We start from the raw sequence: 16,778 nt of genomic DNA on the forward strand, positions 1-16,778 counted from the left end.
TCTCAAGGCTGTGTGTAAGAGGCTCCTAACAAGGACCTTCTTTCAGTCTGTCTGGAGTTCAGGACGCAAGCCTCTTTTGGGTGAAACAGAGACTTCTCTCTTAGTGGTCTGTCACGTTTTTCCTCTTGAGTTCCTTGCTGCTGGAAGTGCTTCATCTGTCTGCTTTTCACTGCTGCAGTGCCACTGATTTGATTCTGAGCGGACAGAGCTAGATCTGAGGTGCCAGAATAATCTATTTGTCTCATGACATGCCTAGCATATTAAAATGAGGAATGGCCAACTTACTTATGTTTGCATTTAAACTAGGCAAAAATAGCACTGTTCTTAGGGGACCCTAATAAGAACTGGAGAATGACACTAAATCAATGGGATTTTTGTTAGAAGAACTAAACTAAAACTCAGATGCTAAGCCCAATGGACTTTGTTCAAACCTGTTAAAATAGACTTTCCATGAAATAATGTTGTCAAGAAAGAGTTTTATCTTCAGGTTTTTACAAGTATCTCTTACATGAATAAACAGAGAAGTAAAATAGAAACCCATTGTTTGTTAAAAAAAAAAAAAGGAAGGGGAAAAAAAAAGCTTGTTATCACAAATCCCATGCAGTGTGAGAATAGCATGTGGTTTTCTTTTTAGTTTGGTCAACTTTATCGAGTATTCTTACTCCATTCTCTTCCAACACAATGCATTTCTCACTTTATGTTTGATTTGAATTAGTCTTCTAGCTGTAAGATCCATGCATGCTGAGATCTCTTCTGCAAAACACCCAGGATCCTGGCTCAGTTTCCTTTCCATCGATATTAATTCTTTCAGTTTCCACCCCTTACAGGACAGCCTAAATAAGGTAGAATCTCTTCAGTCATAAAGACATCACACCACAAGTTATGCCCAAAAACCCTTGCCAGAGGGATAAGGATAAAACCTCACCATTGCAGATGAGTTAATGAGGACTCTGCATGAAACCAGTCAGACTGCTCATTACAATTCTTCATCACTGTGTTTTCTTCTTTCCCTCTCTGCCTTAATTTTAGATGTACCTTTAGATTGCCCCTTAATCACTTGCTTCTGAGAGCGCTGGCCTGCCTTTGGCTGGTTGCTTTTGCAAAACAAGCTTCCTGTCTTTGTGTAATAAATGTTTTTTTGCCTCTTTTCAGTGATGGTTGGGCAGACAGAGATGAAGTAATTGAAGGTTACGAACCCGAAGCAAATGGAGGCATCACTATCAAACTGCAGTCTCCAGAGGTCTTGTCGTTTGATGACTACTATCTGAAGCTGCGTCTGGACACCAACACCCGCAATCCCTGGTTTCCTGAGTTCTGGCAACACAGATTTCAGTGCCGCATCCCGGGGCATCCGCTAGAGAATCCCAACTTCCAGAAGAACTGCACAGGTAACCTGTCAACTATTTTCTTTTTTGAATCTGTGCTCTGGCAAAAACTTGTCTTTGGGTTTTTGGGTTTGTTTTTTTTTTGCTTTGTTTTGGTTTGGTTTTAAATGTACAAATCACTGGTGAAAAGTTCCAACCCCAAATGGTACAGATATAAATCCGAACTCTGGCAGGAGTATGTCTGGCACTGGTTGCACATCCTCCTCTCAATTTAGTTCTGCTCTGTCAAAGAGTTACTTGTTCCCTTTTCATGTTTTAGGGCTATGCTGACGCTGACAAGAGTGTCCAAATTTGTAATATGTCTTGTAAAAACTAAGAAACCATTACATTTTAACAAAAATAGGAACAAATTTAAACTTTTTTTCTCAAAGCCAACTTTTCTGATCAGCTGAAAAAATAGGAATTTCATGGAAAATATTATGTCAGGAAACAAATCTTAAGGAAAACTGATGAGTCTTAAAACTATCCAGTCATCTGCTTCTCCCTTTCTTTTCTTCACCTGTTAAAACATCTATAGTTTGTTTCCAATTTGTAGCAGTCATATAACATACTGTCCTACAGATAGAAGTAACTCTTACCTCATAGCAAGAGAAGTGTATCTGTGCATAGATAGGTTCTCTCTTCCATGGCAGAATCTGAGAAAATAAACTAAAATGTTTCGGTAAGATTAAATTTATTAGTAAATTGAATGATAGGTGATCACTTTCTGTAAAAAACTTGCTGACTAATTTTTGCAAATATTTTGCTTGTAGTTTGTAAACTAGTCAAAAAGGTAGATTCTGATACTAAGGAAGTTACTCCATTTGAAACAAAGCTAATGAAGTCTGGCTTCCCATGGGTTTATGTCCTAGTCTTCACATCTCCACCCCCTTTATCCCATAGTAGTAATCTCAGTTCGTCTTCATGTGCTCCCTGAGCTGAATTCCCATAGTGTTTCTAGTTCTTCCCTTCTCCATCAGTGACACTTCTTAACAACACCTTCCACATTACCCATTGCTTACCCCCAGTTCTCTTGTTAACAGCAGAGACATATCACTAAATATTGTCACTCACTCAAAACTGACCTGGTGTGCTGACTGGCAGACAGACTGGCCCATCTGGATGCTGAGGGCCTAATGGGCTAAATAAAAGTTGAGGTTATACTGATACTTTTTCCTCAAAGGAGTCATTATCTTTGGACTCTACCAAAATGTTGATTTATGATATATATATTTAATTGGGTTTGGGACTACTTCAGCTCAGACAAAGGAGTTAACGTAAGCCAACAAGGGCAGAAATTACTAAGGAGAGGTTGAATGATGGATGCACGGGGCAAATGCATAGCCTTCTTTCTTAAGAAAAGAAGCTTAAAATGGCATTGTTTTGTTCGTTCCATTCACATGAATAAATTTGATGCTGATACTCTATAAAAAGATCTTGTTTCTGAGGAATCTCAGAAGCTGTTGTAAACATGGGTAGTTTGTTACTGAACCTCTGTTTGGTTATGAAACTAAAAACTTTAGTCTGAACCAGCATAGTCATTCTTCATCTGCTGCATCAAAGGCAAATGCCAGGTGGTGAGTTCAAAACGGTCAAGATTGGGTACTTCTGCACAGAATGTGTAAATGAGTTTTCAGACAGTGGTTGCTGTAAACTATAAAATTGTACTTGAGCCAAAAAGCAGTTAAACAAATTTGTGGAAGAAAACCCATAAGGGCTGTTTTATTGGAAAAAAACCCAGCTCAAACCCATGCTAAACTGGTTCAGGATATCCCAGGGTTGAAGCCACTGGACATTGGAGAGGGTGCTGCAGAAGTAACATTACAAGCCTGCCTTGGTGTTCTGTGTTTCTCAGGGCATCAGGTGTCAGAGACAGGAACTGCTACGTTCTGATAATACTTGTGAAACACGAAAACATTTGTCTACATTGGTAGACACTAACAGTTAATAGTCACAATTCAGGCACTCAAACATCTATCTCTCCTCTAAAAAGCTGTAATTTTTTGCAAGAAACCTCAAAATGTGTGATAATTTTCAGGCTTTGTTGAAATCAACAAAAGGAAGCAGCACAAGGTATCTATTCCTAATAATGGCATACCTACATGTGCCCAGTGAGTCCAGGGGCAATAAAATACCATATTTGTTTTTCTTTAACTGCACAGACCTGACTTGTGACTGTCTGGCATCACCAGAGCTTTCTGCACACATATCTTTATCTGACCTTTCTGCCGGGTTAAGAATGTCACTTCAAATACTAACAGCTTCAAAGCTTGCTGGTGGAACCTTTCTTCAAGGAGGTCTAGTATGACAGTGCCAAGAAACTGCTTTCTTCACCTTTCTCAGCTTTGGAGATAGGACTTTTCACAATCTCTCTGTAAAAAAATAAGTCTGGATTGCCTCGACTCCTTCACAAAGTGTCTCCATGCACAAATTTGAAGGAGGAAATCCATTCTGCTCAGTAAATAGTTAGCACTAATATTTGAAATCCATTATAAAAGTCCCAGTTGACCAAGTTCTGACTTCTTTGTGGTACTACAAATTTAAGTACTGCTGATACTACTGCATCACCACAGAAAAATTATTAGTATTCAACACTGGTACCAAACACCTTAGCTCCATCATATCTAAGAACTTTCACTCTTACCTCACAGTATTCCATCAATATTCCTGTAACAAGGTACATAGGGTCCTGCATTATGGAAAACGCTGGGTCCCCAGTGGTCCCAGGAGTCCATGCACATTATTAACACGCGTTGTGACTATCTGCATCGTGATTTGTTCTGTATTCCAGAAGTGCACTGGTAGTCCTTACTGAGAACAAAGCCCACCCATACTTTTGCATGGACAGAAACTTATTCAAAGGCAGTAGACTGCTCAAGTTCATCTTCCATGTCTGGAGAGTTAACATCTCAGGAAACTATCTAATGAGAAAGAAAACCAAGGACAAAAATATGTGTGATATTTATGAGAGCATAGTGTATTTGTATTTACCCAGCAGTGGGTTGCCTCAGAGCAACCAGGAAAAAAAAAAAAGAAAAGTCAGTGTTTTTCTCCAATTACCTTATTTAAAGATTCAAAATCCTTGGACCTATCCATTTTGAAAAGGAGATTAATTACAAAGTTTGTATTTGAGTATCTTCAATTACTGCCTGCCCAGTATAATTTGCTCATATACAACCCAATCACTTTACTGAGTGATTCATTCAGAATTGCCACTGGAATGTGAAGTTCAATTTTTAGCATTCATGGATAGGCAAGGACTTCTCCTCAAGCAATTACAGCTGCTGCGTTTGCAGTTTCTCACACCCTGTTACTGTTGAGTCAGCACTAGCTTGGGATTGCAGACTCTCTATGAAGCACGGGAAAGCCAGTTCCTAGAAATCCCCCTTCTCTGATGACAGGAATTACTGCTTGAATTCCCTCATTCAGTCCCTGAGAAGACTGATTTTGTCCGTCAGGGATGCTCATGTTACACTGAGCTCTGAATGTACATGCATATTTTTGGGGAAAAAGTTTATCTGGTCCAAGCACTACTGGAAGGTAACAACTCCAAGTGTGTTCTACTCTGGGAAGTCTGTGGGACACCTAACAACCAGCCACATTTTCAGAATAGCTTATCTGGATGTACTAGGACTATATGGTAGTAGCACGATCCTTGGGAAGAGAAGACAATCATTGAGAGTTTTGTAGTGACTGCTCTTTTGGATCATCCCTTCTTGCAGAAGTTAAACAACTTACTTTTCCCACTTGGGTGGCAGCCAGATGAGTGGGAGCTATTTTTGACTCATTCTTTGTTAATGTTGTAGCCAAATGCCACTCATAAGTGAATGCCTCTCTCACTCTCCCTCTCTTCCTCCCTCTTTCTCTCTCTGCTATGGGAGGTATTCTTCCTCACCACAGTAGGATTCAATTCTAGATTTTTTTTTAATATGTATTGGATATGGCTGGAATGGAGTTAACTTTCCCCACAGCAGCCCTCATAGTGCTGTGCTTTGTATTTGTAGCTAGAAAAGTGTTGATAACACACCAGTGTTTTGGCCACTGCTGAGCAGTGCTTGCACAGCACTGAGGCAGCCTCTCCACCACCCTCCCCCTCACCCCCAAAGGCCAGTAGGCTGGGAGTGGGCAAGAGGTTGGGAGGGGACATCACCAGGACAGCTGACCCAGACTGACCAGAGTTTCCCTACCATAGGATGATATGCTCAGCAATACAAGCTACGAGAAAAGAGGAGGGAGGGGGGCATTCATTATTAAGGAATTTGTCTTCCAAAGCAATCGCTACATACTGAGACCCTACTTCCCAGGAAGTGGCTGGACATCACCAGCTGTTGGAGGTAGAGAATAAATCTTTTTTTCTCCTTTCCTTCTGTGCATGACATTTGGTTTTCTTTATTAAGCTGCCTTTATTTTGACCCATGAGTTTTTAATTTTATTTTCTCTCCCCTTTTCTGCTGAGGAGGAGGAGTGAGGGAGTGGCTTGGTGGGCACCTGCCAGCCAGCCAAGGTTAACCCACCACAGCAGAAAAGAGATATTTATATATGAGCATTCTCCTGTAGTTTCCTTGATATCTAGCTGGCCCAAACCACTTCCAGTACAGAGTTCTTTTTCTTAAACTGTCCATGCCACTAAGGTACTTTCAATGTTTTCCATGTAGTAGCTACATTCTTTAGGAAATATAGCATGTCTTGCAAATCTGCATGGACCCCTGACTCATTGTGAGGTTCAGAACTTCACACTGTTCTTCATGCCCTTCAGATGAAAAGTCAGAACAGAGCAGACCCTTTCAACACTAACAGAAAAAAGCTTTTTCTGTATTTGAGATACTAAGGAGCTACCTAACTCAGGATGGACCGGACATTAAGTTCCCTTAGCACTTCAGGCACTGCCCCAAGCAACAGTCACAACTTGTCTTAGTTCATCAGACAACTCAACCTTTTCCACATTTAGGAGATCATACAGAGATTGTAGGCTGACAACAAGATTAGGGGATAGACTCTGTATGTCAGCCAACAGAGTTCAGATACCCTTCCAGCAATTCTGTAGGATGTTTTCCCCTCCCTGATCTGATAGCCCAAATGGAAGTGGTTTTCCCCACAACACTACAGTGACAAATCTTTCTCTGTTGGACTTGGTGAGCCCACATAGGCCAGAATTAAATGCAAGTCACACTCATGCAGAAATGGTGTAGAACTCAGTGCAGTGCAAACACCTGTATGGAGGTCTAACTGCTCTTTTACAATGTGCCTTATTTTCCTCCTGGCAGATAATACAACAGCTGTAGTTTATGTAAACCAGGTGGGATGAGTACTCCTCTGCACCACAAGAGACAGTTATGAAATTGGTTATGGAACTGATGCAAACATCAGATTATGCTCACAGCAGTTTGTCTGCTGGGACAACAAAATACATTGGCAGGCAATCAGCACAGACATTTTTCAACAGAGTGAAGTGGAACAAAGTGGGCAATTCATGATTCATTCATCAATTCAATTGATCTTTGAGGATAAAGATTATTTGTAAGTAAACATATTTGTGGCGGACAAGAACAAGAGAAGTAGGTGTTGTTTTGTTCCAAAGGAGGTCACAGTCCAAGTTCCCTGTAGGATGCTTACTCATACCTTGGTCACACCATAATGATTGCTTTATCTGCTAATTCCTGTCTTGGTCCAAGAGAACTACAACCAACCACTCTAAGTGTAGCCAGAGTCACAGAATCACAGAATCATTCAGTCTAGAAGGTAACTCAGGAAGACTGTAGTCCAACTCCTTGTTCAAACCAGGGTAAGCCACATGCTGGACCAGGTTGCTCAGGGCTTTATTTACTGGAGCCATGAAAACCTCTAAGGATGAAGGTGACACAGCGTCTCTGGGCAACCTGTTCTACTGCTTGAGTGTGAAAAAGTTTGGCCTCATATCCAATCTGAACCTCTCCTGTTTCAAATTATGCCCATAGTCTCTTATCCTCCCACCATGCTTCACCATGAAGAACCTGTCTCTCTCTTCTTGATAACCACCTCATGGGTACGAGGGGCTGTTGTATGGTTCCCCTGCAGCCATCTCTTCTCCGAGCTGAGTAAGTCCAAGTCCTTCAGCCTGTCCTCAAAGGGCATGGACTGCAGCTCTGGATCATCTTGATGGCACTCTGCTGAATGTGCTCCAGGTTATCAGTGTCTTTCTGTATCGGGGGTTCACAAACTGTATGCAGTATTCTAGATGCACCCTGATGAGTGCAGGGTGGTGGTAGTGGGGAAGTAATTACATGCCACAGTCACTGACTATGCTATCGGTATAACCCAGGATGCTGTTTGCCTTCATTCCTGCAGAGGATCTGTATGGCCACCATATTCTTACGTCAAATTTGGTCCTAAGAAGTTGTATCTTTTCGCATCTTCTTTCTGCATCAGCAGACTTGCTCAGAAAGAGGACATAAGCTTTCATCACACCAAAGTAGTTCTGGATGTGCACCATAAATCTTCATAGAGTGTCAAATCATGGGCAGAACATAATAATGACAGCAGAAAAGAGCTTGTGAGGAAAACTAGATATTCCAGGAAAGGCATTCACGCTTTGGTATGAATAATGCAGTCATAGTTCTTGAGGCAAAAATTGCAGGGAATATAGATTATTTTGTCACTGTAAAGACCTTAAATTATTCACTTTGCTCAGTATAGCAATAATCTGAAAAAGATGTGGAACATGGTGCAGAAGCATTTTAGATGTCAGAGACCCACACAACACCACAGACAAAAAGCAGTGCAGTGTTACATGAACATACCAGTTCAAGTACATAAGTATTGTAGTTATGTCTGTGGGACATTATACCCAAGCTACTAAATCCACTCATTTCAACAGGTGCTTCTGGACCCATCTTGGCTTGTTTGCCTCTAGTTAAGATTTCTCTGAAAAGCCTCCCTAAGTGTTTGCCACTCATTAAAATGTAACTGGTTTTATCTCATTCAGACATAGACAGAATCCATATAGTTTTAGTGAGGTTCGTTTTTTTTTCTGACATAGGATAGTAACATCTTTTTAGAAGCTCTATAGAGCCGCTACTCATGCCTGAGGAGTGGCTGAGGGAGCTGGGCTTGTTTAGCCTGGAGAAAAGGAGGCTCAGGGGAGACGTTATTGCTCTCTACAACTACCTGAAAGGAGGTTTCAGCAAGGTGGGGGTCAGTCTCTTTTCCCAAGTAACAAGTGATAGGACAAGAGGAAATGGCCTCAAGTTACGCCAGGGGAGGTTTAGGTTGGATATTAGGAAAAATTTCTTCACAGAAAGGGTTATCAAACATTGGAAGAGGCTGCCCAGGGAAGTGGTGGAATTGCTATCCCTGGAGGTATTTAAAAGACATCCAGATTTGGTGCTTAGGAACATGGTTTAGTGGTGGACTTGGCAATGTTAGGTTGATGGTTGGACTCTATGATCTTAAAGATCCCTTCCAACCTAGATGATTCCATGATTCTGTGTTTGTTTTCCTGTATTTGTCTGTGAATTTCTCCTTGATTGCACTTATTGACCAGATAGGAAGATAGAAGACCGATGGCTGACCTATTCCCATCCTCAGAGAGTTTTGTACTTGTCTAACGCATCTTTCAGACTACATCCAGTCCACCAGTAATGTAGTTCAGAGCTTCTCTTAATCAAGGATTTTTTTCTCAAGACCCATCTTAGTTTTGATGATTTTATGTGAGATAACATGGCACCCTCATTTTCTCACATCAGTGGACAAAGCACTCCAGGACGTGTACTTGTTTTTTTCTACACTTTGCTGAAAGGGTGGATGCATTTCCAGTGAGAGTTGATCTAAGTGTTTTTCAGAGTGTTTCAGATTATGTTACGAGTTGGACAAATTAGATCCAGGAGACATTATTAGGGCTCATTCTGCTGTGTCAGAGGTGCTCGTAGGTGCTTTTCTGAGAACATTTGTTTGATCTCAACATCCGCAAGGCTCCCCCGTGGAGCACCTGTCCCATGAGACTTTTCATCAGCAGAAGCACCTACAGTAGGAGTTGCTTTCAGTACAACATGTCAGAAAATTTACTTATAAGACAATAGCCTGAGCGCATGAGATGATAGCCTGAGTGCACACTCTGCCAGGTCAGTCACCCTTTGTAAATCATCTGTGCAGTATATAGGAGACACATTCATAAGCTTTTGAAGAAGGAATCTAGCTATTGACATGCCATGACTCCTTCAAGATCCGTAATGTATCTTGTGACTCGCCCTCCCTAACCACTGCTTTACATTCCCATTTTATACTTAGATCCCTGTGGTAGAGAAGGAGGTGAGTCCTGTGTCACTCTCTTTGCCCTGAGTATGAGACCGGAGATCCTAGGATTCATCCCACAGTAGTGATCAAAACTGATCTCAATTTCATGGGCACCTAGAATGAAGCCTACCAGGGACAACTTGTCTAAAGGAACTGTAGTTGCTACGCTTTTTAGTCGAGGCTTTTCTACAGCAGATAAGACAGGAGAGCTGTAGTATCATTTTATTTCCCAGACAAGGTTACAGAGAGCTTCTAAGGCTTAAAGAAGAGGAATATTAATAATATGCTTATCTGTGATAAGTCATACAAATTATTTGGAGAAGGCAATATCTATCGTCAGGTTTTTGTTCATTTGCTTCTAGCCTCTTATTTCTGTGTTTGGAAGAAAGCAGCTACATTTATCTAATATTTTATATCTCAATAAATACTTTTAGACCTGGCTGTCAATCAAAATACAATAAGAATAAATATATTTTTCGGGGGGGATCCATGAAAAAATTAGATCATCATCAAATAAAGGAAAGAAGCAGTATACTTATACCTTTGTGAACAGCATAGAAGACAGTTTGCAGAACATACACGTATTACAGCAGTATATGCCCAAAGTTCTCCAAATCTAATATTTACACCTGCATTTTCCATCGTGGGTTTTAACAGTCAAAGTTTCCACTTCTGGGATTAAAACAATCCTCAGGTAGGCTTGTGAAATTCAGCCGTCTCCATTACACGAGTAGACTGATGGTGCTGCGAAGGAACAGGACACATGAATCATGCTCTCTTGTGCCTCCTCGGTGCTTCTGTCTCCTCTGCCTGGAGAGTGACGGGGGCACTCCTGACTGCTCAGACTGCCACAGGGGCTTTGAACTTGTATCAGGAGTGTGCTGAGGACAAAAGCACACAATTAAAGTTAATTGACTTGTTCCTAGAAATCAATTGTTTGTGCAGGTCACACATCAGAACAATTATCCTAAATATAAGCACTTAACCAAATCAGTCAGTAAAACAGATGAAATAACACAGGTAACTGATCTGAAAACAAAGCCAACTGGCTTCTGTCAGCACTCCTGGTCTTCTATTAGATCGTATCTTCCCTTTTCTCATTTACCTGGCGGTGGAAAGTTGGAAAGTTTTTAAACTCCACCACAACTTTTACAGGTTGTCATTACTGGCATCATTTCCCCATAAATACAAGTGCAAAGGAGATACAGTAAGAGGTAATGTGTGTAGGTGCAAACCCTTACACTCACACATGTCTAGCTGCAGCCCAGAGGTGCCCTTTGTGCACAAGGATATTTGCTGAAAAATAGGCAATAAAGTTCTTAAAATTAATGTGTTCCTCTTAATAGATCTTGGGCAAGCAGTGGTGTAAAGAATAATAAATTACGAGTCTGAGTAGTAAAACTTGAACCATACAAACCACAAACCTTCCTACTCAGAATAAGCTGTACTGGTATCCATAGGGCGAATAATCTGATGGAAAGTGTGTGCTCCAAAGAATAGGGTTGCCTATTCTGGCAAACTTCTGGTTTCCCACTCATAGTGGGAGGTCTGGGAGAGAGCAGAAGTCTGCTAGTGTGGAAGGAACTAGCGAAAAATAACAAAAGCAGCTACTGCAACTATGCGGGGCTGCTGGCTGAGCCAGGGGAGGGCCACTGCAGCACAGCAAGGTGCGAGATGATGATTTCCAAAGATTTCCTTCAGCTAAGATTTTTGAGATTCATATAACAGAAAGCAACTTTGGAGGAACCTGCAAGTTTGAACGTTTAATTTAGCTCTGGATTCAGTCTCAACTCTATATAGAGTTGGAAAACCAAGGCTGTTTGTGTAAGTATTTCAGTACATTGGTAATTTGGGTTTGGCTGGGCTGGATAGACCTTTTCTTCTGCATTATCATATCTGGCTACACCCAGGAAAAAAGGACGTCTGCTAAAATGAATGCTTTTGAATTTTTTTCAGATCTGAAAGAACCCTGCTTCTGGTTTTCTGTTGAATTTAATATCTGAATAAAGATTAGGGCCACTTATTTTATTTTCTGATTTGCTTAGCTCTAGTTTGCTGCTAATCAGCGATGCATTGTCCTCATGCAGACGTCATTCAGAAGCTTCTAATCTTAGCTTCACTTTAAAATGAATCTTTTCTGTGATACTGTACTTGAACACAGCTCTGGGCATATGTCCAGTTAAGGGGAAAATAAAGTGTATCTTTGTGAGCTGTGCATTTGTGATTAATGTATTGCGTATTCCAAAAGTTGCAAGGGAACATTTGGATCCTCCTAACAATCATTTGAAAGCTACACTTAAATTAAAACAGAAACTGTGAGTGTGCTCTGTTAAATTATAACCCGGTCCATCTCGGCACTAGTTAGGGTGTCTGAGGCCACTTTGCTCCTTGGCTCCAGAGCAGCTGCAGCAGCTGCCTTTGATCCCAGGAAGCTGGAGGGGTCTATAAGAGCCGCTGGGTGGCTGCAGGGCTGCTGCGCAGTCTGGGCACACAGCTATAACCCACGTTGTGCTTGTGAAATCCACCCCACTGGCATGCAACCATGTGGTTCCAGGGGGCTAGTCCTTTAAACAAAAGGTTTCTTGTGTGAGGATATGGTCTATTTAAAAAAAAAACACAACAAAAAACCCCAGCCCCCTCGCCCCCAAAAATCCCAAACAAAACCCAAACACAAAACCAACAGTAAACTTGGCAAAGGAGAAATTTGGAGGGAGCTATATTTCTACAGAAGCGAGAAACATTGGTGTTCATATTGATTTATACTCAGACAGCTATTGCTGGTGTTCTTAGTACCACCTTAACATTAAGAACAGAGTGAGGAAGAAGTGGTTTGTTCTTTTAGAATAATAATAGAAGAAAAAGAAAACCAATAGTACTGGCTGATGGGTGGTACACTGTCATGCAAGAACTCTGAAACCCATCTTAAATCAATACTCTTTTACAGTATGATAAATATTAGATGTCTTTCCTGACTGTTCTTCAGACTCATATAGAACCACTGGATTTTCAAATAGGAAAAGACTGGTTAGGCCAGCTAGTCTGTGCCTGCCAGCCATGGGCTGGTATCCTACCATGAGAGGACTACTTGGTCCAATGTTAACATGAGTATTTACTCATACCTTTGAAGTCCTCAGGATCTCATGCACATGCACTGAGAACCATGAGCTAGTACTTAGATGTTTACAGGTCCAGATAAATGGAAAAAGAAAAGTTTATGTGATTTGTTCCAGTGGCTAACTCCATGCCAGATAGGACCACAGATGTCCAGAAAGGATAGGTTAATGAAAATGTGTATTTTATTATTTTCGTAGTATTTTTCTACTCTGATCTAAAGACCGTGACTAATAGTTTTGGGTGTTGTACTGGTGCCGAATATTTAACATATACTGAGACTAGATTTCTATTATCTTCTTTGCCCCATTCAGTGGTAATACATTCTATGTTTAATATGAAGGTTGCTTATTTTCAACTCTGAACCAGCATTTTCCAATAAAGACGCCCAAAATTAGGCTCTTGAAGTGCATGCTCTGAGACCTAGATAAATTGGCCTGATTTTTAAGGATACTGATCTCCCATAATTCCCATGGAAGTCAACAGCAGCTAGAGAAGTTCAGGTATTAATCATGTCAATTAATTAGGTGCCTGAATATGTATTCAAGTTCCTAATTTAAGTATCTGCAGTGGTTAATGTTCTGAAAGCTGCAGCACAATTACTGAATTCTGTCTCTTTCTTTCAGATAAAGTCTCAGGCTTCACATGAAAAGCATGACACTTGAAATTTAATCAGTCATATTTCCTGTGCTTTTCATTTTTCCATCATTGTGTGTTATAAAAGGATATCTGTAAGGGTATCTGACTCAACTTCTTTTTTTTTTTTTTAAATTAAGAGTAAAAAGCATGATTAAAGCTAGCCAAATAGCATAAAAATCTGCAAATATTTCTTAAAATTTTTAAATTAATTTGATTTTAAGTGCATTCATTCCTGTCTTATACAAGAGTAGCAGCAACTGCAGTTCATTATCTGCTAGACTTGTTCCAAATAACAGATCTGTTAAGAATAGTAGTTCTAAATATGTCTTTAATGGAGCGTGCGAATAAGGCAGCAAGGTTACATAGTTACCTGAGGGAGAAGGGAAGGCTGAAGGTTGGGGTTTCTTTCTTTATAATAGTTTCTCCACAGGTGTTCAGGTCATGTAGAAAATGGGGTCTGTAGAATCCTGTCCTTAGAGAGATTGGGTCAGGATCCTGCATGGCACTGGAGGAAGGCTGCGAAGAAAGTAAGAGAAACAGGCACATCCAAGGTCTCTGCAATAATAATCAATCACATGAAAATGCTGCCTGAGACTTTGGGAGCGTGGGCCCTTGTGGGACCCTGCAGAGTCTGAGAGAGGCTCAGAGAGAGTTTATTGTTGGACTGGGAGTGACAGAGGAGGCTATAGGACACACAGTAAGAGTAACAAATTGAATCCCTGTTGTCATACTCCCAAGAAAGAGAACAGAAGAAAAGAAGAGAAAATAATTAAAAAAAAAAAAAAAAGAATCAAAGTCAATTAATAACTTGGGACTGGATAGTGATGCCAGATCACAGTATGGCCTCTGACCACAAACAGACAGGGCAAAAGCCCTCCTTTCCATTCACCATGTCTGTAAATCTTCCATTAGAATAACTCTGCTATTGCCTATGTCCTTTAAACACAAAGGTTGAGCTTGACCATTAAAATGCTTTTGTCAGCACAAAATTTCAGTCAGCTAATGAAATAATAAGATGGATTTCAATTGCTATAACGAGATTTGAGATCAGCATCTTTGCTGATTACATGTAAAAACCATTCAGTCAAGGAACAATAAAAAAATCAGCTGGCATATTTTATCCCTGTTTATAAGATGAAATATTCATTTCCAATTAAAATAGGAACTGAGAAATAATGTCTTGATGCAGATGTTAAAAAATAATTTCAAATAAATAATATAACATGCTGTGGTCATTTTGCAGGCAGTTTGTACACAGTTCAGCTTTTAAGAAAAACAAAATAATCATAATAATTATTTGTCAAGCTCTCATAATTATTACTCTCTGTCTCTAAGAAAGGCAGTGGAATCACTTCATATTATCTTCTATGTTGCTTGTTTCTAGAATGAACATGTCATTTAATGTCCTAACTATCTGAATTATTTTTTTTAAAGCCGAAACTGCTTCTGATTTGATGGATTCCCCAAGTTCAGAATCGCAAGCAGAGTTTTATTGATCTCTGGTTTTAAATCTTGAACATGACCATTCATTACATTTGACCGTAGGCACTAATAAGCTGTTGTCACTCCATGCCAGATTCCTGGTCAGTGCCGTGAGTCTTCCAATAGTTAATGACAGTATTTTATTTGGGGATGGATTTCCATAAGCTAGAAGAGCCCAATATTGATTTTTTTTTTTTCTGATCATCAAGTAGGTTAAATATCTTTACAGCTTACTCTCTTCTTGATGGAGTTAATTCCAAACATCTTAATTAAAATGCACATAATAATGAAAATTCATGATTTTATGTGCATTATGGCAGTTGTAAGTATAATCCCAGGTTGGTGCATGAATGCAGACATGAAAAAGATGGCAAATAAATACAAAGTCATGTTTCTTTTCAAAGCAGTTGAATTGATACTAAACTGTGCTTGCCTGGGAGTCCAAGACACAGAAACTGATTTATCTCAAATAGGAACAGTTATTTTCCTCTGTTGTTTTCCAGTCTATTAATCCCAAATGACAGGAATTAAGATGATAACCAAAATGAGGTAATCAATTACCTTAAAATTTAACCTTCTTGTCAGTTTTTGATAATGTTGCTTCACTGTTGGATTGTCTGTGAATTGTATTTCTCAAGCTGATTGCATTGCAAGTACACATACAAATATCACAGGTGTGGATATTTCTTTTTGTGTTGAAGGGCACTGAGCTATACTCTGTATAGCCTTTAGTTTCTATTTCATTAAAAAACAGTCTTCACTGCAGAGCTATTTTATCATGATCATTCCACTAAAAGCTAGGAACAAAGGGAAGCAAAGCTAAAATTTCCTGCCAAGTCTTTAACAGCTTATAGCAGTGGATATGTACAGAAGAGGTTTCAAACACCAGCTTGTAGGCTTGTTTAAAGGAGAAAGGATCTCAGCTAATCATCCTCTTAGGGCTCTAAACCCTAGTTTTTTCTTAGGTAAAATTCTTAACAAAGAATTGTAGCCCAGTGGGAAAAAATGAGAGTCTTTGGGCCATAATGTCATCCCCTATAGAAGTTTTATTAGGTTAATGAGCTTCTGTGAAGCCAACTGCTATAAGTGGAACTCTCCAGACCTGTATTTAACAGCATGTGCCATATGCATTAACTTGTATAGAAAGTTCTCTGGTTGTTACCCAGTTTCCTGCTCATTTTCCTGTTGCTGTGAATAATTCCTGTGGGCACGTATTTTTGCAATTTGACAACTCTGTGACCAGTTTCTTTCAGCTCTTACTGATAGGAATTAGAAATGCGTGGGGACAATCTATGTCGATTGCAAACCTGTGATGGTACAGAGCTACGCTTTGCCAGGGGCAGCCTAGTGAAGGAAGAGGCAGCCCTCTCCTGGGGTGGCTGGTGTGCAGACAGCTGTGCTGTTGGCTTGGCCTGTAGGTGGTGCCTTGTATTTCCCTTTGAGTTCTTTCTTTTGGTGCTAGCCAACACAAGAAACAGAGCAGGCAATGCAGATTTATGGAGAAGGGGAAAAGGAACTTTTTCTCCTCCACCAGAGGCTTTTTTTGTGCTCACCTGCCATGGTGACACAGTGCTGGTAAAGCCATGCTGCCACAGCTGCAAAGGTCTCCAGCTTCCCTCTGGCCTCTTCCAAAGGCAGAGAGGGGCTGCATCATTGCACATCAGCTGAGAGTGTTTGTGAATATATAATATCTCACACAGATGTGCTCAGCCTGCTTGCCCCAGCACAGTCACGTACAGACATCAGGCATGCCCAGTTTTTGCATTCACCTGAAGGTCCAGCCAGCCTTTGGGAAATGACTGTCTTCTCATCCCCTGCTTCACTCCTTTGGGTCACTAGAAAGGAGACATACAAGAAAAGCTCTCTCTGCTCTCTTGGGCACAGGCACTTTTGAACACAGCTTTGTCATTTCCC

At 40.4% G+C, this 16,778-nt stretch overlaps 1 protein-coding gene across 3 annotated transcripts in view; it reads left to right on the forward strand.

The window, feature by feature from the left end:
• GRM1 (glutamate receptor, metabotropic 1) overlaps positions 1–16,778 on the forward strand; it is a 192,215-nt gene that overhangs the window by 120,396 nt on the left and 55,041 nt on the right. For all 3 annotated transcript variants that reach the window (XM_009895526.1, XM_009895527.1, XM_009895528.1), the window contains exon 3: positions 1,153–1,388. In XM_009895526.1, the coding sequence (XP_009893828.1) occupies positions 1,153–1,388 (236 nt within the window). The remainder of the gene's footprint in view (positions 1–1,152; positions 1,389–16,778) is intronic.

Source organism: Charadrius vociferus, unplaced genomic scaffold, assembly GCF_000708025.1.
Source record: "Charadrius vociferus isolate BGI_N301 unplaced genomic scaffold, ASM70802v2 scaffold142, whole genome shotgun sequence".
Taxonomy (NCBI): domain Eukaryota; kingdom Metazoa; phylum Chordata; class Aves; order Charadriiformes; family Charadriidae; genus Charadrius; species Charadrius vociferus.